Source organism: Artibeus jamaicensis, unplaced genomic scaffold, assembly GCF_021234435.1.
Source record: "Artibeus jamaicensis isolate MK-2021 breed Jamaican fruit bat unplaced genomic scaffold, CSHL_Jam_final contig_851, whole genome shotgun sequence".
Taxonomy (NCBI): Eukaryota; Metazoa; Chordata; class Mammalia; order Chiroptera; family Phyllostomidae; genus Artibeus; species Artibeus jamaicensis.
In genome coordinates this window covers 12,198,568-12,218,335 of record NW_026521986.1, presented here as the reverse complement: position 1 = coordinate 12,218,335, position 19,768 = coordinate 12,198,568, and the positions used below count along the sequence as shown (strand labels likewise).

General features: G+C 46.3%; 1 protein-coding gene across 3 annotated transcripts in view; it reads left to right on the top strand.

Moving 5' to 3' along the window:
- Positions 1–19,768, top strand: part of DPF3 (double PHD fingers 3) — a 234,195-nt gene that overhangs the window by 173,260 nt on the left and 41,167 nt on the right. For 2 of the 3 annotated variants that reach the window (XM_053673239.1, XM_037127627.2), the window contains exon 8: positions 4,614–4,742. In XM_053673239.1, the coding sequence (XP_053529214.1) occupies positions 4,614–4,742 (129 nt within the window). Of the gene's footprint in view, positions 1–4,613; positions 4,743–7,469; positions 8,859–16,391; positions 17,144–19,768 lie in introns of those variants that run through there. The other variant, XR_005079916.2, reaches the window with a different exon arrangement.

Here is a 19,768-nt window from a genome sequence, read left to right as displayed (position 1 = left end):
GTCTGCTCAGGATGTGAAGTCACGCTTTTGTGGATGTGCCACGGAGGAGCCTACATTAATGGTCTATTTCCTGTTTCCCCAGGACACTTGGGATACGGCTCAGTTCTTAGAAGAGCCAGATGAGGGGCTGTTGCTAGCGGCCAGACTGTCCCTGCCACTCAGTCTTTTCATGAATAGTGGGCATATCACAGCAGAGATCAGGCTGAACGGGAGAAAGACAGTCCTGTCTGGGTGGTAGTTTTATGGAAGATTTGGGGCCTTGTTTGCCATAGACGTGGCCTGATTAAAGTAGAAAGCCCTGTAGTATGCATTTCCCAGAATGAGGCTTGGCCTTGCTTTCTCTTGGTTTGATTTATGTGAATGCTGCCTTCCACCTTCTGGTCAGATATGGTCAGAAAGTTTCCCCTCCTTCTTCATGAATTTGGTTCCTCGTTTCCATTCTTAATTCCCCCCTTTGAGCTTTTTAAAGTTATCTGCCCCAAGTAAATCCCTCAACTCTTAAGGCTCACTTTATTTCTCTCAGCAGCTTCCTTGTATTTATTTCTTCTTACACAATCTCAGCCCGTGCACGTTAATCAACAGAAAACTGAATCCATCACTGTGGGTGCCGCCACTGAGATACCACTCTGGCCTTTGCCCCCATTGTCATCTTGTTCTATAAAGCGGGACTCAATTTCCCATAAGCAGAAGCAGAATCTCTATTTAAATCCCACTTGCAAAGTCTGGGCAAGCTTCCTATTTATAGTAAAGTCCTTTTTATAATGACCTCATGTACGGCACCACGAAATTGCTCGTGGCCGGGTTAGGCCATAGGCCAGTGCAGCCATGGTGTGAGCTTTACTTAAAGAAATTCCTTCACAAGCCTCTCGGATTATCTGGAGAGGTGGTTTTTGTTTCTTGTCTTTGCAGAGCATATGACAATAAACGGGGTCATCTGAGATATCATTGTGATAGGAACATTAAATTTGAGTTCAAAGGGAATTTCCTCTTTTATCAGGCCAACCTCAGTTTTTCTTGCTTTGGGATTTCTAAACAACGAATTAAGGGAACCAGGTTCACTAAAGAGATTCATGACATATTTTACATGCAAGGTATGGTCAGAAAGTTTCTGCCTCTGGAATTCCCAGGAGGCAGAGAAGGTGATTCTAGCTGAGAGTCTCTGGAGACAGACGACCTGGAGGTGAGTCCTAGAGCCGCCTCCGTCTCTGTGGACTTTGGTGGCTACCACATCGGCCCAGCGATCCCTGCGTCAGAAAATTTCTTGTGAGAATCATGAAATGACAAGTGTGAAACATCCAATGTAAGATCCATTAGTTTTGTAGTGTAACAGATGTTTGCTTTTTCTCAAAAAGCAGTTCAATAAGAGAGGTTTAGTGAGTAGGTGCAACCTAGTGTCCCCTTCTTAAGAGACAGTGAAGCACAGTCTTGTGTACTTTCCTTGGAAGTCTGTGTGTAGGATGGTGTTTCACCTATTCTAGTAGGGGCACAGTGGTGTTCTTCCAGCAACCCAGGGCTCTCTGCCACACACTCTGTGCACTCTGGGAGTTAGACGTGACACCGGGCCGGATGACTGGCCAGCCTCTCTGGGCATGGACCAGCTCTGCTCTGTGAGGACTAGGGAAGTAAACCAGGCAGTGAATGATACTCAGAACAGCAGATAACTCTGTCCCGGGGAAAGCAAACACAATGCTCTGTCCCTGCTAGGAGGTCCCAGGGGTGGTATCGCTGTGCTGCCTACTTACATCTCTGCCATTTTTCTCACACGTTGTTAACTGTTTCCTGTGCATGGGACATGTAGGCATTCCAAAGATGTGTTCGACATGGTCCTTGACCTGACGACGGCGTAGGTCATTTAATGTGGGAGACGGGGCAGGTGCATGCTTGTATAAACAAGAGAAGCATCCATAGAAACGTTGTCAGCAGAGTGCCCTCCCCAAAGCCTGACTGGTCATTTCTGGCCAGGGAATTGGGAGAGCTATGTGGGAGAAACCAATCCTAAATACCAGTAAATGTATGAGAGCCAAATGCAAAGGTGATTGATTAGTGTATTCTGTGCCTTCTTCCCAAGGTGGAAGCAGCTTTGAGCTCACTATCATGAGCAAGTAGGAACTGAAGCAGAAAGGATTTTGCTGGAAGTGAAGCATAGCTCTTCAGTATCACTTCCTGTGCGGGGTCGTTGCTGTGCTAAAATGGAACTCCCCGTCCCCTGCTCTCCTGCACACACCAGGGCCTACAAAGGTTTTAGCACCTTTCGACCCCTTTTGGCCAGTGCTTTGTATGGCTAACAAATACACGTGGGGACCCTGTTCTGATTCAGTCTCCTCAGAAATGCCTCTTCATCAGAGGAATTAATTTCTGTTCCTTTGGTCTTTTTATATAGGATCAATTTCCCAATCTTTGTCTGCTGTGCTCTACTAGATCATTTCTGAATTTTTTTATTTCTCGAAGTATTGGAGTCTCTGACTCAATGGGGCATTCTACCAATGGTCCGCTGGTGGTAAAAACTGGAAAGAATTATCTGGGAGTCCTTATACTCTGCATTCTACTTCTTCATCCTCATCAATCACAAGTGATACGGTGCTGGAGAAAACCAGCTTCATTGGTTGCTTAAAGACTTTGTGAAAGGGGGGAAATCTGACATAAAAGAGAGTCCCTAAGAGAACAGAAGAGAGACAAATGGTGAGTCAGGGCCCCCTGAGAGTTTTAGGGAGATGAGATGATACACATGAGATGATTCGATTTTCATGCAGGAAGCACTTACATTGTGACTGGCATCTCCACATTTTATGTCTGGTTTATACCAATCATGAAATTTAACTTTGGTTTACACTCGGCCCCTGAATTTAATATACCCCACTTCTTTCTGTTCACCTTTTGATTCATTTCCATGACAGCAGCCTCTTAGTAAGGAAACCCTGAGTTTATTTGCATCATAGATGTGCCCGGGCTTGCTTGAGAGTTCTAAAAATGGTCCAGGTGGCAATTGAGAGAGGAGGAAGAAAGGAACTTCCTTCTGGATTTGGACAATGAAAATTTTATAGGCAGAGTAAAATTTTTGCCAAGGTACTGATTTTTGGAGATTTGCAAAACCATTCTGTATGACGCGCAGATGCCTTTGAGATACAGTGACCGATGAAGAAAAGCCGACACTTAGCAGGCCACAGGGCGTGGCCAGCTCCTCTCTGCCCCGAAACAGCCAGCACTCCTTGGGCAGAGATTTCTCTGCCTCCCTGAAGATGAAAATCAATGACTTGGAAACTGATTAAATCATTCAAATAGCAACTGATAAATGAATTAACCCACTATAATGTAATTCTGCAAGCTTTTGTCTTCTGCCTTTCCCAGGTAAGTTTTTCTATTCCTGGAGGCAGAGCAGAGGCAGGGGGAAGCGAAGGCCGGAGGGAATCATATTAAAGTGGGTGAATCCGTTTATCACTTACTGCCTGGATGGTGTTTCTGCTCACATATCTGCCTCCTTTTACGGATTTGTGCCCTACGGGACCCTGATTAATGTTAGCCAGTGAATAATGAAAGATAGCGGACAGTGGGTATAGCAAGGAGGAGATGCCCCCGTGGTTTAGGCTGATCCCATAAGTGGAGAGACTTTTTTTCCTAGTCACAAACAGGGAGTGTTGATGTGACAGAAATGTCCACAATGGGGATAGAAAAACAGGAAAATGGTGTTTCTTGCCAGGCGAAGAACCTGTCCAAGGCCTCACACCTAGGCAATGGAGACAGAATGGTTTTGGTGCTCGAGGGAACCTGCTGTTCTCACAAGGTTCTGGTTTGCAGGTCATGGCCCCAGACTTTTCTTCGCTTTTGTATAGGACGTTCACCGTGGGGGGATTATGAGGGTCTTCAGCCTTAAGACATGCTCATTAACTCACTGTTAATCCATCCCTGGCACGAGGTGCAGCTAAGTGTCCAGTCTGATTCTAGGCACCTGGGCTCTGCTGATTAAACTAGTCCTGAGTACTTTCCCTGACCAGTGAGTCCAGACTTTGGGAGATAGAGCTGAAGAAGAGTGAGCACCTGTGTACCTGCCAGGACGTTGTTCAGAGTCCCCAAGAGCATTTTCAGTGGCCTTTCTAGAAATGACCGTCGTCAATGAATGCTGCTTTGATTCCTACTCAGGGTCCATAGGAGTATCTCCTAAACATGAGCATCTTTCCCAAGGGCCAGGCCTCGGCACTGACCGTTCTTGCTCCCTCCAGCCACACCGCTGTTGGACTGTCCTCTGCTATTTTGGGCCTTGGCCTGAGGAGCGGTTGCTCAGGGGTGGGAGAAGTTCACTCGCCCAGTAGGCCTTCTGGATGCTGTGCTCCTCAAGGGATGCAGTCGGAGGAGCAGGCTTGTTTCTATAAAAACAAAGAGCTGGCAAGTCTTGCAAAAAATCAGACGAAACTTGGGGCAACTTGCAAAACAGTGGTTCTGTTACACCGAGGTGGGTTACAAAGAAAACGCCCCAGGTTAATAATTTGGTTGTAACAAAAGCTCAGATTCTACACTTCCCATTCTTTCTGGAACAGATTTTGCCACACTGTGGGAGAAGAGGGGCTGGTAGAAATTCATCTCAGCCTAAAATTGGATTTTTAAAAAAAATGTTTCTACAGCCCAGAAAGGACCAGACGGGACAGTCATTCCTAATAACTACTGTGACTTCTGCTTGGGGGGCTCTAACATGAACAAGAAGAGTGGGCGGCCCGAGGAGCTGGTGTCCTGTGCAGACTGTGGACGCTCTGGTGAGTGTGGCCCCTTCTTGCATCTGTGCCCCTAGATCAGGGCGGTTCCGCCCGCATCCCTCTGCCGTCCTCTGCGGGGGTTGCAGGTGGAGGGGGGAGGTGGTGGTGGTGGCGATTTTAAGTGGAGGGGGGTTTCCAGGTCATCTGCTATTTTTCTTCTTTGGGTGTGAAGAAACAAAAATTATGCCTTGGGATCCAGGGAAAAGGAAAAGGGGAACATTTGGACTTGGCGTTTGGCCTTTTCACGAAGTGGCTATTTCTGTGTGTGTTGTGGACGACGTGCGCTAGCGTGGAAAAACCTGGGGACCCGGGCAGCGTTCTTTCTCGTGGTGGGTGATGTGCGTGTAACAAAAAGACATGTTTGTTCTGTGGAACTGCCTGGGCCGCAATGGAAGGATATGGAAACGTGAATACTGGGAGAATGGCCACATCTTGAATCGTGGGAGCCAGAGACCCCTGAGCTCCTCGGTGGTGGCGTAAATGCCACGTCCCTTGGCCACTCGTCCTGCTCTCTGATGTGGAACTAAAAAGAGACCTTGGTAGGACAAATGGGCCAGCGTTCGTAGGGCAAGTCTGAAGTTTACTTGGCATGTTTTGAAATTTTCATCTTTAAAATTAAATTTTCATTTTTGAAGACTAAAATAAAAAAAGACTTTGATCTTTTTCCTTCATGCATAAAGTGAGTTCAGATTTTCAAGTTTTATTCAAGCTATTGGTTGTTTTCAGTTCTAACCAAGCTATTACTTTTGGCTGGTTGTGGTTGGTTGGGATTTTTTTTTACATGGTAATTAGGCCAAAGGAGAGGTTTCACACTCATATTTGGTTTTGTCAACTACTGACGCCGTAGGTGGAATACAGTTCAGTCGGGTGGTGGCTCCAGCAGCCGGGAGTCGCTGCCCCTTTCCGCATTCTGCCCCGGGTCCCCTCTGCTCCGAGTCCCAAGGACAGGGCTGAGGCAGCCATGCCTGGCCTTCCTGTAGCAGCTCGGGTCTTCCTTTGCTTTGCCCACAAACCTTAGCCGTGTTTGTTTTTGTTTTTTAAATATGCCTTTAGTGTTGTTTAGGGTTCAAGACTGACTTGACTAGCAAAGCAGTGATTGAAAAAGGACTGGTTTCCATTGCATATGACTCACAATATCTAATGCTTAAGGGCCCTGACGGGGCGGCCGCCTGTGCGGTGCCACCACCTGTGCGGTGCCGTCAGTTTGCCTACCTTGCAAACATGATGCCTCAGGTGGAACTTTTTACTCTCCCGGTTCCAGCTTAGAAAAGAGAGTCCATGGGATAGTGGGCTCTGGGGTGTAGATATTTAGAAAGAAAATGAAACAAATGAAATGTAGTGTTTTTAAAAAGCCAGCGACCCCCCAGAGGCGGAGTGACACGGGGTGTGCCATTCGGCAGAGTGACACGCTGCTGGGGGACTGGCCGGAGGGGCGGCTTCAGCACGCTCGGTGCGGGCTGCTGTGACGTCCCCCTGCCTTCCCTGCAGAGGATGAGGTGCTTGCATCGGATTCGTGGGGGCCCAGAAGTGGGCAGTGGGTTTTTTCTATCCAAAGCCTCTTTCTTCATAGCCTGTACGCAGCTTTTTCTTCCCAGGATGTGTGTGCTTTGTGACACAGGGGCCACTTGGGTGGATCATTTAGTTAAGATCTGACTCTGATTTTCCTGACATAGTTGGTACTTTGGGAACGAACATGTGGCGTTGCCCATGGGGTGTGCTTGGTAAGCAGGGCAAATACTCGACAAGGGCCTCCCTGGGGTCCTTCTCAGGGACAGGGTGGAGCTTGGAAGAGCCAGTCCATCTCCGTTCCTCTGCCTCCTGGGGACAAAGCGGGGGTTCCTGGTACCAGCACCAGACGAGGCAGGTCATGACCCATGCCGGGAGCTTGGGGAGCACTCCTGGGTCCATTTAAAATGCAGGAGTTTAAACCTGAGCTTTGCAGATTTCAGGATGGAAACCCTGTTTTTCACTTTGTGCTCTGAGTTAGATTTGACAACTGTGGACTTCCTGGGGTAACAAAGGCCTGGGTGTGTGTGAGTGCGTGTGCACGTGCATGCGTGTGCGTGCACATGTGCCTGAGTGCAGATCACAGTAACACTGTCCAGGGGTTAAAGAAAACGAGGGGCTCTTAATAGCTACCACGTGTCAGAGTTTTCAGCTGCTGTTTACTTTCAGTGCAAATGACCTCCATGGTGTAAGGGCAGACTTGAAAGCATGGGATTAGAGGCAGGTAAAAATAAGAATAAAACTGAGGGAGGCTTAACCACCTTGAATGGCTGACAGTAATACCTTTGTAGAGGTGACTGTCAAAGTGAAGGACAAACATTGTGCAACGAAACACCAATGGGAAACACCAGAAAAATACAACCAGACTTAAAAGCCACCAAGTAAACTCATTGTCTGGGGGGTGGAGTGAATGTGTGTGTGTATGTGTATCTGGAAGAGAAGAAAGACGTGTCTTGGGTGAGTCTCCCACGGTCAGAGCTATGGACAGATACATCCTGCTGGACACGATGCCTCTCCGGGGGGGAGGAATCCTTCCCCTGCAAATGTTGGCTTTGTCCTTGTATCCCATGTCCCTGTTGCCAGGTGTACCTGTTAAATCTCTTGGTGTGAAATGGTTTATGATCTTGCTATGAAGAATAACATTGTGATAATATAATAAGAATATTAATAATGCTGTCTGTTGCTTAACCCATGTGCTGATATATTCATCATACATGTCAGCTCATTTGGGAGGAGAAGGCAGTAAGGAGAAGGAGGCAGCGGCCGCAGCACGCACCACGGAGGACTTATTCGGTTCCACGTCAGAAAGTGACACCTCAACTTTCCACGGCTTTGATGAGGACGATTTGGAAGAGCCTCACTCCTGCCAAGGACGCCGCAGTGGCCGGGGTTCGCCCACAGCAGATAAAAAGGGCAGTTGCTAAACCCACGAACAGACTCGGGGCAGTTAGCCATCACCCTCTGACTTTGGTCATTGTTCTGGTTTTGATATATTTTTTTAAAATGAAAGACGACTTTAGGTTTCCTCTTCATCCTTGCTTTTTCCTCATACCTTCCTCGCATCCCTTGCCCCTTTCCCTCTGTTTTGAGTATGTACAGCAGAAGCACAAACTACTGAAACACAACAGAACAAAAGAGCCAAGTAGTCCCTCAGAGAGATGACTTCGTGATGTGCTATTTATTTTCCAGAGAAGTGGGAGGTTAGGTGGAATATCTCTTTTTGGGGGTGGGGGAAGGGGTCTTTTTGACAGGAACAGAGTTGATTTCCTCAGTTTTCATATTTATTGGCAAAATGAAGAGAGGAGGAATATTGGGGTTTGGAAACAAAGAACCAATTACATTAAATAAATTATTATTTATATATTCTAACTACTAGAAACTGACTTTTTTTTTTGAGAGAGAGAATGAAGGGAAATCAAAGAAACTGAAGTAATATCTGGTTAGAAGAAAGCCACGGGGGGGGGGGGGGGGATTGGTTCAAGGAGACCCCGTCAGGGTTTCCTCGACGGGAGGTGGTCGCACTCTCGGTACCCCACGGCGTGCGTGGGCTCCCCACGGCAGGCCCCTCCCCACGTCTCATCCCTGACCTTCCCATCTTCCTCCCTGCTTGCGAGAAAACGTCAGCAGTGTCCGAGAAGTCCCGGGCCGCTGTGCGCGGCCTCCCTCCAGCACAGGGGGCCCCATGAGCAGTGCCTCCCGGTTCCTCCTCTTCATCAGCATGGCCACTGTTTTGTGGTTGCTGGTTTTTCCTCACTTTCCTCCTGGTGAAGAGCAATTTCCAAAGGCAGGAATGGAGCATAAGGAGAAAGTCACGGACTCAGAAAACAACCCGAGGCTGCACTTCTGGAAGAAAGACTGATACCTGAAGTGTATTTCCCTCCCCCCTTTTCCCTGTTTACAAACATATAAATTCCCGTTGGATGATCGAGTCTCCTGTATTTCTTCTATTTTTTTTTATAGTGCCCTCCAGGCACTTTGTTTTATGTTTCCAATAGCATCGCCTGAAATAAACCAAAGCCACACTTGTTCAAGGCCCCTGGGGCAATGGAGAAGACCGTCCATCTTGTTGGCAGTCCCAGGAATGAACCACTCTGCAGTCCTGGTCAAAAGGTACGTCTCGGTCAACCTCTTACCAGGAGGGCAAAACCATCATAGTTGTTTATTTTCCCCTTTCCTTTCTTACCCCCCTACCTTGTGTTTTTGTTTTTCTGGGGTTGGACCCCTCGGTAGAGTGGGAGTGGCTCCTGAAGAGTCCTCCACCCGAGTTCTGCTGTCTGTGGGCATGCACCCCCCGCGGGCCTGGGCCGTGTGAGAGGACTGAGCTTACCTGGGGCTCTGAGTGGAGAATGGGGGCTTTCTGGCTTCTGGCTCAAGCGTAAGAGAAAGCGGCTGGGGTGGTGCTTCACTAACTGCCTTCACTGGCTACATGTGGAAGGGGGCGTCCAGGGAACTGACTTTGGAGTTGGCTGCTGAACTTGGGTAGGAACGAGGGGACCTGGCCACAGGGAGACTGCATGTTTACGCTGACGTTCCTTGCTCCAGGTACCAATTTAACAGCTAAAGGAATGCATCCAAATTAAAGCAAATTTCTAATTAAGCACAACAGTCAACTGAACTGACCTGAAGATTCTGAACTCCCACCAAGTGTGGTCAGGTTCTTTGGTCTCCCTGAGAGCACAGGTTCAGAGGCATGGGCACGCCATCTGGCTTGGGATGGGAGATAGATGAGAGAGGTCACCCAGGCAACAGGCTACTTTTATGTGTCTCGGAAGATCTGCTTTGATAACCTAGCCTTTGCAGATCCTCGTGAATTAGACCTCTCTTTAAAGGAAGCAACCAACCAAACAAAAGCACGGACCAAGCAAAGAAACCCACGTGTGGGCCCTTCGTGCTTCTCTGGTGGCCTGGGACAGCAGGGGCTCCCACTTGTCTCTTGCTTCAAATGTGTGAGTGCCTGCCTGGGCGTTTGTTCTCAGTTGTGAGAGAATGAAAGTAACAACCTCATCTACCTTTGGGATGTTCTGCCTCATCTGTACGTGGCCCTGTTCGTAGGACACAGCACAAACCTCCAACAGTTAACACTCTGGCATGCACACACGTTTGAAGAGCCAGTGTAGGTGGTTCCACTTGGTTTCTGATAAGGGGATGCAGCCTGGCCTTGCTGTCACTCTTCACCTCTGGGCTTCATCTCTTCTGTTACTTGGACTCAGATATCGGCGCCATGGCATTATGGCTTCCTCTCACTGGTGAAACGGGAGTTTCTGTGTTCATAAAAACATGTCTGACCAACCTGTACTATCATTTGAAGTCTGGCCAATTGTTTATAGTCCTGAAATTCTCAATGACAACCTACTTTTAAATTTGAAAACAATTTTAAATCTACATAATTAAAAATTATGAAAACCCACCGAATTTCAGAATCTCACTTGGTGTTCTAGAGGGGAACAGAGTATAAAGAATTGTTTAAACAAGGGAAACTCCTGAGGGAAGATTTACGTGAGGGTGGCTAGTGCTTATCTTTTTCATCGTCACTAGTATAACACGATCTCCCTTTTCTCCTGTCTGTGATTAGATGTCCTCATCTTCCTCAGTGGGTGTCCCCAGTGTGAGCGTAGTAATGTATCTTCGTGTTGCCCAAGCACCTTGTCTCACCTTGCTCATAGTATGCAGACTCATAATTTGCATCCTTACAAAACAAACAAACAAACAAAAAAACCCTGGAAGGGACGTTCAAGGTGATCAAGTGCAAATCTTTCATTTTCCAGTTGAGAAAGAGCAACTCAGAGAGGTTAAGTGAGCGAAGTTTGAGAGAGCGGAATGGACATCGCTCTGCAGCAGATGTCTTAAGGTGAAAGAAGGAAACTCAGAGGAGGCGTAGCAGGAAGAAGCTGGCTGTTCTGAGTTTCCAACCAGCTTGCCGGTTGATGTTCTGTCTTTATCCCCCTTTTCTATATAACAATGGCCAGCATTTATGTGCCAGACATTGCTCTGAGTCCTCCCCCTGGGGTGGTTTATTTAGTCTTCATGACTGTGCTGTGAGGCAGGTGTATATATTATCCCCAGCTTACAGATGAGGAAAATGAGGCTTAGTAATAAGGTTAAGAAATGTACTGACAGCTTCACAGCTAATAGAGTCAGGTTTTGATCCCTAGCACCCTGACTCCAGGACCTCCTGTGTACCCTTTACTTACACCATTGTTCTGTGCTGCCCTTGCAGATTCCTGCATGTGGGACATAGGAATATAATATTCCTGTGTATATAATACACATAGGAATACAAAACACTTATTTATTGTTTAGCTGTTCATTGTAAAAGTGAGAGCCATGGGAGTTATTTATTTGATGAAAGATTTCAGAACTTCTTTGGATACCATTTCAGTAGTGATTTGCTATAGATTACACACAAGAATGTCACTGTCTTCTAAATAAGAAATTATCCTTGTCATCTAGAACTACTTTGGTGCCTCCATGTTCTAGGAGAACTCTATCTCCAGCTTTCACAGTGATTGGTTGAAGCTCTTCTGCTTCCTGTAGAGCCCTGTCCAGCAGCTACTGCTGTTGAATGTGGGATGGAAGGTTTTCTGGGAAGCGTGATGCCTCCATTGGCTACCGTCATGGTTGCACTTTCAACTAATACTTGGTCAAAGGGGGAAGATACATGTGTATATATCTCCCTTGATTTTTCTCAGGTCCAGTTGAAGAAAGGGTGTTTGTAAGGAATATACAAGTTGCTTTAAGTGGTAACCTTATTAAAGGATTAACAGAGTAAGCAATTAGATCCTCGAAAGGAAAATTCCAGTGAAAAGTCTGTACAGAATATTATAGAAAGCTCAACTTCTAAACCATCATTTCTAGACATGCCATCCTGATGCCCATTAGGAACAAAGGTCTCCTGTTTTATCTCTGGAATTGGAGCAGCTGTGTGAGCAGTTGACACATCTGTTGTTGCCTTTGTTAAATAAGTGTCACTACTCAAAACTTAACACAAATTAGAGTCTTGAAGATGAAAAAGATGTAACTGGTTTTCCTTGTCCTCGGCTCAGTAAAGCACCCAGCCAAAATGCACAGTGTTTTAGAAATGCCATCTAATTTTCTGAGCCCTAGCCCAAAGATAGGACAGTCAAAAGATCCAGGACTTTCTAAATTTGTTACAGCAATCTCATCCCCTGGGGGAATTGTTGATGAAAAGGTGATTATGGTTGTTGTCTGTCGGATGTTTTTTCCTACTTAGAGCAATCTAATGCTTTATTTCTGTTATTGATACCATGTAGAAAGCAGTCCCTGTAATCACTGTAACACTGGGAATGAGAAATAAGCATTTCATTTTCTAAAGGCCCTTTAAAGTCAGTAAAGCAATTTGCTACTGGTATTTTAGAGAGAAGGATTTAATAAAACTATGACGTTCGCATCAGTAGTATCCCTATTTAAGTGTTCCTGCTTACTTTGCATGTCTCCACGCACCTAATGGGCTGCAGCCTGATACTGCCCCTGTATAGCACTTGAGGGAACACGGGCCCAGTACTCGAGGAGAGAACTAAGGGCTGTTTGGTGGTTCTCACTTCCTGGTGGAGTGAAATGAATTAATATGCCTCCTGTTACATCTGATGAATATGATTTTGAACTTGTACTTAAGGTTGAGCAGGCTCATGTGTTAGGCATTTTTTCATAGGGGATTTTCTTTACCTTTGCGAGTGCTGTTACTTGTGTAATTCCCGAGTGAGGCATTTTTGATCTAGTGAGTAGAAACCTGGAGGACAAATGAAAAGTTCTGGGTTTGGTCTCAGTCCCTGTGTGATTTTGCCATCCATGCCTGCCTCAGTTTCTCTATGCCTAGTACATGGACGTTTCTTACCCCACCCAAATATATAACCAGCATTCTTTCATGGTGATTCTTTAAGCCACGCTGTGGATAGGATAGAGGTTATTTGCTCTCATTTTACTGATGAGGAAACAGATTCGATGGGTCAGGTGACTGGTCTGAAGTGCTAGGGTAGGTGGTGTCTGGGTCTTCTGATACTCTGTTCTCAGTCTATACTGACTTCTCCATCAATCACATTTCAAAAATTGCTTGAGTAAAATCAGTAAAGGTCTTTGAGATCTTTCATTCAAGACTTCATTGGATTGAGAGGAGGTGTTTGATGCTGTAAAAACAAATCTAAGCCCAACCTCTAATCACATTAGAATCCTGCTAAGCAATAGCAGTATCTAAGTCATCATGCTTCTGAAGAACTAAGGCTGAACTTTCCAAATGACCCTTGTTTCGGTGGTGACATTGGGGTGACAGTGAGGGTGGGAGTAGTGAGGCGGCTGGGAGTGTACACACTTCAGGCCCTTTTTGGGTCACACGTCTAAGTGCTCCAACACTGAAACATTGACTTATATAAAACTGTTGTGCCTAAGAAAGGTAATTTCTGACCATTTACTCCAATAGCAATCCAGGAAAAGTCAGTCTGCTCGACTGATTAACAGAATAGCTGAGGGTGATGGGAGATCCCTGTCAGAACTCAACCATTAGCTAAAAAGCATTAGCAAGTAGGTTTTCAAAGTATCTCAGTGTTGGTCCTCGGCCAATGACTAAGACTTACATTTAAAAAATTTTTTGAAATAATTTCTACAAAAACTTTCACAAATAGTACAAAGAATTTCCATAGACTCTTTACCTAGATTCTTCAAATAACTCTAGTACAGTGACCTCGCTCAGGAAGGCAGCCCGCTGCAGCACGCCAACCCGAGACCTCTTCAGGTCCTGCCAGCTTTCTCACCGTGTTCTTTCTCTGGTCCATGGTCCAACCTGGGTTTGCCTGTAATCTTTATATAACTTTGATACTTTTGAAGAGTACTGGCTAGTTATTTCACAGAAGGCCCTTCACTTTAGGTTTGTCTGCTGTCTCCTGACGATTAAAATCAGGTTATGCAATTTTGATAAGAATACTACAGAAACGATATCATCGCTGCCTTCTCAGTGCATTGCGTCAGGGTGTGTAGAATTGATTTTATCCATTACTGCTGGCTCAGACATTTGGTCTTTCAGCTTAGGTTCAGGCTAGTGTATTTTTAGACCTTGGATAATAATACTTTCATTCATATGTGCTTTATTTATTTGGCCACTAGGACCTGGGTAACAGCAGTCTGTATACGACTGCTCAGCCCTATGAAGGATAGAACAAAATTAAACTTGGGCCCGATGGATTAATTGTCCAATAGAATTCCAACTTAGTTGGGAAGGCCAGATACTCACAAGTAGTTAAAGTGTGTAAGAGTGTCATGGGATGATAATGTGATTATTTTTGCCATGGATCAAAGTAGTCAGGGAGATGCTCTTGGAGGAAGCTATCAGCAAAGACGTCTGGGTTGACTCTTGCTATTTAGTCTGTAGGCAAGAATGTCTCTAGCCAGAGAGAATGGGGGTAGAACCGAACAAAAGGTGAAGCTGGGAATTAAAACCTGGATGATGTAAAATGTCAAAAATCACAATGTAAAAATGTGCTTGAGTGTTGTTCTGTGGAGTTTTGTTTATGCCAGTAGTATAGTGTTTAGGGCAACATACTAAGATTGTATTTCTCATGAAACAGGGTGTGTGTTCCTTGAGGGTAAAGATGGTGTCATTCATGTCCCTCGGACAGTGCCCGACAGTAATGCACTGTAATTATTTATGGAAATAAACTGAGGCATGCGTGGTGTTTCTGAGCTCATTGGTGGAAGGATTTAGCTTAATAATATTGCTGATGGCGAGGTTGGGGAGGTCATACACACCTGGGCATGGCATCCGGTGGTCGATTCAGGGGTAGATGAGGCCCAGGGGGCAGCGAAGTGTGTTGAGTAGGGAAGGAGGGAGAATGAGGGTGTGAAGACGGGTGAGGGCCACGCTGAAGATGTGTGGAGGGATGGAAGTCAGCCTTCTTGAGAGGGACTGAGCAGAAGACCAAGAAAGTGGCAGCGCATTTCTGGGGGCCTGCGGTTGGCTCCACCAGGAGAAATGAGAGAGAAAATGGATGTTAGGAGCACAAAGCTGGGAACCAACCAGCTGTTTCCTAGGTGGCTTAAATGGGCAAAAGAAGAAAAGAAAGTGTGTGTGTGTGTGTGTATGCGTGCATGCATGCGTGCGTGCGTGCTGGGGGTCAGAGGTGGAAATTGCAAGGGCGTGGTCTATGGTTGTTAGGCAGACTCACCAAAATGATGACAGGTGATCTCTGACCAGAGGGCTTAAGGGCACTGGGAGAGGGTTAGAAAGACCCCTGGCAGGGGTAAAATTCTGACTGGATATCCAACAAGAGAACACTCGACAGGCACTGTGGAACGTCTGGAGAAAGGCCCAACTGGTTTTGTCACTGGAGGGAGTGGGCTGGAGGCAGGTAGAAGAGCAAAGACATGAATACTAAGGAAGAGGATAGGAGTCAGGGAAGGGAGACCAAGCAAGGGAGATCTGTGATGTGAGACGGTGGGATGGGATGGGATGGGATTGGGGGGGAGAGACACAGACAGGGTGAGGGAAGGCCTAGGTGGCAGATGGAAACCAGGCCCTTCTCAGCCTCCCTTTGACAACATAAGTAGCTAGTCTCAGCATCGGAAGTCCATCTAACCTGGTCCTGCATGTCTGAGCAGTGAGGAGTGATACCATGGGTACTAGAAGGACAGGAGGTGGGTGATGGTGAGTTTCAGCTTGGAAGAGGCTGAGCTGCTCATTTGATTTTGAACTTTGTTCCATTTCCGCTTGGCCATTTTCCCGTTGAGCCCCGCCCCCCTTCCTTTCCTCTGTCCCTTGCCACTGCTCTCAGTTCTGGATGGGCACTGGAGGGGCACCCATCTATGCCCTTGGGAACTCTTCTGGGGTGAAATGTGATAGAACTTGGTTTTATCGCTTATTCCTTTGTGCCGACTACTCCATTCCAAAGACTGAAATAACTTAGATTTCATTTCAGAAGCAACGTCCATGTGTGGTTGGTCCCCAGTCAGACTAAAGGGCCCACCCAGTTTGAACTGCCACCAAGTTTCAAGTCTGTCATTTAGAATTACTGAACTAGTTGAGGATTGGAATGGACCTCTTGGCTTGGTTGCCTCTCCGAGCAATTCAGAGTCCCTGGACTCACTTGGAACACTGTTTTGGGTGAGGGTGTGTGCATGAAGCAGTGTCCTTTCAGCCTTGGACCCAATGGGGCATCACTTGGGGTTTTCTGTGACTGCCGCTGGCCCGATACCATAGCGCTGCTCATTTCTACTTAGGTGACAGGAAGATAGATTGCATAGTAATGGTCCTCCTGGGGTAATTTAACAGTGAAAAGATTTAGTTTGTTTGGTTTCCAAGTGGAGGAGAAAATAAAAAGATTTCGCCAACCCCCAGTTCTGCCGCCCGCGCCACCTAGGAATTAAAAACCCAGCTGTGCCCTCTCCGTCTCTCGTGTCATTCAGTGCCCAGGAGCAACTGCCCCGCCCTGTTCGTGGCTGTTTCTGTGCTGCTGATGTTGAAGGCACGGGAGATACAAGTCTGGTGTTCATTCTCGGTGTGGCAATTTGTTGGTTGTTTTCTTTCTTTTGATTCCTTTTTAATTCATTTCATTTCCACCACCCCCTTAATTTTATTCTTTCCCTTTTAGGTAGTTGTCCTGTGCCGTTGTTTTTTATCTTTCGTTGCCTTTCCCTCTGCAGTCATCTCCCTGACCCGGGGACTCTGCATCCTTCAATCAAGCCATTTCCGAAGAAGGTAGAAAGAAGGCACGATGATTTGCGCCTCCTCCTCCTCCCGTTCTTCCTCTTTCCTTGCCCAGCCCCTCCTGCACATGCGTTTCAGCCAGCAGAGGAGCTCAGATTGCGCAAAAGCCCCCTCGTCACAGCTCAGCTCAGCCCAGAAAAGTCGGGAATGGCCTCAGTTTGTGCAACACGAAGATTTTTTTTTCCTTTTTAAAATTCTTCGTTACATGTTCTTTAAATGTCTGAGAAAATGCCCAGCTCAGACTGCAATTGCTCTACAAAGAAGTAACTGAAAATGATCTGATGGAAAAAAAAAGTTAACTATTTTATTTATTTCACTGTTTAAGAGAAAAAATGTGCTGATGTGGCACAGTATTTTTATTTAAAGTAACTCATACCTCAAAAGCGAAAAGAAATTTTGTGAAGACGTGAAGTCAAAAGAGTGCTTAATGTAAAATAAAGACTGCATATTAACTCTAAGGAAAAGTACCCCGCATTTATATTAAGAAAATAAAGCTCAACTCTGCTTTCTCAGGCTTTATGAAAAGCCATTCATATATGTGCTTTAGGTATTTTTGTTTCTGCAAGTTGGATGTGGTAAGTGAGGAGTGGTCAGTTTTCTTTTTTCATTCTTCAAAACTCTGTCGAAAGTGTTGGTGATGTTCTGTGATTATGTTAAGCCTTGACTGAAATAAATTAGCCACAAAGGCTATCGGCAGTCTCGCTACCCCGCCCCCTCAAACCCTCTTCTCCTCACCCCAGGCAAGCCGCATTTATCTGAATGTCAAGAAGCAGCCTGCCTCCTGCTCATCGTGTCTGACAAGGCCTAGTTCTGAAAGGAATTCCATCTAGTGCTTAAGTATATGTCTGCGAGTTCATAGGATTTGAACACAGACACCTTGTTTAAAATAATGCAGTGTCCTGGCTGGCGTGGCTCAGCGGATTGAGCACTGGCCATGGATCAAAGTAGTCAGGGAGATGCTCTTGGAGGAAGCTATCAGCAAAGACGTCTGGGTTGACTCTTGCTATTTAGTCTGTAGGCAAGAATGTCTCTAGCCAGAGAGAATGGGGGTAGAACCGAGCAAAAGGTGAAGCTGGGAATTAAAACCTGGATGATGTAAAATGTCAAAAATCACAATGTAAAAATGTGCTTGAGTGTTGTTCTGTGGAGTTTTGTTTATGCCACTAGTATAGTGTTTAGGGCAACATACTAAGATTGTATTTCTCATGAAATAGGGTAAAGAAATAGGGTGTGTTCCTTGAGGGTAAAGATGGTGTCATCATGTCCCTCGGACAGTGCCCGACAGTAATGCACCTGCAAATGTAAAAGGTCACTGGTTCAATTCCCAGTCAGGACACATGCCTGAGTTGCCTGCCCGGTCCCCAGTTGAGGGTGCGTGAGAAGCAACCAATTGATATATCTCTTGCACATGAGTGTTTTTCTCTTTCTTCCTCCCTTCCCCTCTCTTTAAAAATAAAATAAAATAAAGTAATTCACTGAAGGAAGAGAGGGGGCAAAAGACAACAGAGTAAGCATCAGCTGAGATACTAATTTGGTCACCTCACAACTAGAGGAAACTTGCAGAGGGGATTTTCTGCTAAACTGGCTTCAGAGACCTGAGACCTGAGTGTTCCCAAGGGCAAGGGCGGCCACCCTGCACCTCGGATGCAGTTGCTGGTGGGGGCAGAGGAGAAAGGCGAATACTCTGACCTGCCCTCCTACGGCCGTGTCAGTGGGAGCGAGTGTCGTGGCCTCTGAAATGTGATCCAGCATTCTGCCTGCGGCCTAATGAGGGCGCCGGTTTGACTGGTCGGGGCACTGGGTTCTACTCTGGGTCTCATACATGGCCGTTCTCGTGGGTTTCATTCACTTCTGAGCATTCAGGTGATAAATGAACAGTCTCGTGCCAGATATTCTTGTCAGCCAAAGTCCTCGAGTGACTGTTACTGGAATGGTTTGGAGCCCGAGAATCTCTCTCTTGCCTTTGAAAGGGGAGATTGGACGGGCACCATTATCCCGCCAGCCCTTTCGGGTTTCTCAGTCCAGGCCAGTCTTCAAGAAGGAGATCACCGAGAATGTCTTTGTATCATTTTGTAGTCCTTTACGGTGACGTTTTCTGATAGGAAATGCTTTTTTAAAAAATGCTAATAATTATAACAATTTGCTCTCCAAGCAACCCCCACACGTTATGTGTAGAATTGTGATAAAGCTTTGCCTAAATTAGGGTTTGTGTCAAGTTTGAGTTCCTGTTAAATAAAAGCCTGTTTCCAATGCTCCCATAGCATCTCTGTAAATTTTGCCTTACCAACTCCATCCTCCATGAGGTCAACTTTCATACCGTCCTATCAAAAAGACTCCTGAAAGGATTCTGCCCACTTGCTTGCCTGGGATTTGTCGAACCCTGTTGTTTGTTAGAAGCATGGTCTTAGGACAGTGGTTGGCATCGGTTTGACTGACAGGTGGTAGTGGCATGGCAAGTAGACAGTGCCCGGCGTTGGTGCCAGTGTTGGCTCTATGAGTCCACAGTTGCTGTCACCAACCCGCCATCACCATGGCCATCAGTGCCTTCTCCATGGCCAAGATTTATGGAGAGCCCTGTGTGTGCACAGAGGGAATAACCTGTCCCAACGCTGTTGTCCCACCATGCCAAGAATAGTTTTGCACAAGAATGCAAGATTTAGTGTGTGTTTGGAAAGTGCTGGGTGGTTAATGTTTCCATTACCTGGAAGCTGCTTTTGCTGTAGCCTCCCCAAGCTGCCGGTTGGTTCCGCTGTGAGCTGGCCCTGCTGTGATAGGCTGCTCCTGTGTGGAGGTGGGCATTCTGCTCCAGGTCAGGTAGAACCAGATCAGTCTTCAGGCAGGTCTTGCCCCCCTGAGCGTTGCCAGCCCATGTCGGGTCGGGTAGAGACTGAACGTGTCCTTGTGCTGCTGCTAAAGCGCTCTGTCTTCTTTTAGAACAGTCACCCCGTGTTGACGTCCATTATGGACTTTGTAAGTTTCCCTAAGCAGTAAAAAGAACTAAACTTTTTTTTCCTCAAAATATCTTTGTTTGGCTTTTTTGTTGTTGTTGTAAAATATGCATTATGTAAAATTTATCATTTGAACCGTTTTTAAATGTGCATTTCGGTGGCATTAAGTACATTTTGCATTGTTGTACAACCATCACCACCGTCCACCTCCAGAACTTCATCTTCTGCAGTTGAGACTCTGAACTCATTCCTCCAGGTTGTCTTTCAAGTGTTTTATGTCTCATATGCCTCTTGTTTCAGATGTGAGAGAGTCAGACTGCATTTCATGCAAAGCAGTGTGCAAAGACTACTCTCTTGGGCCAGGG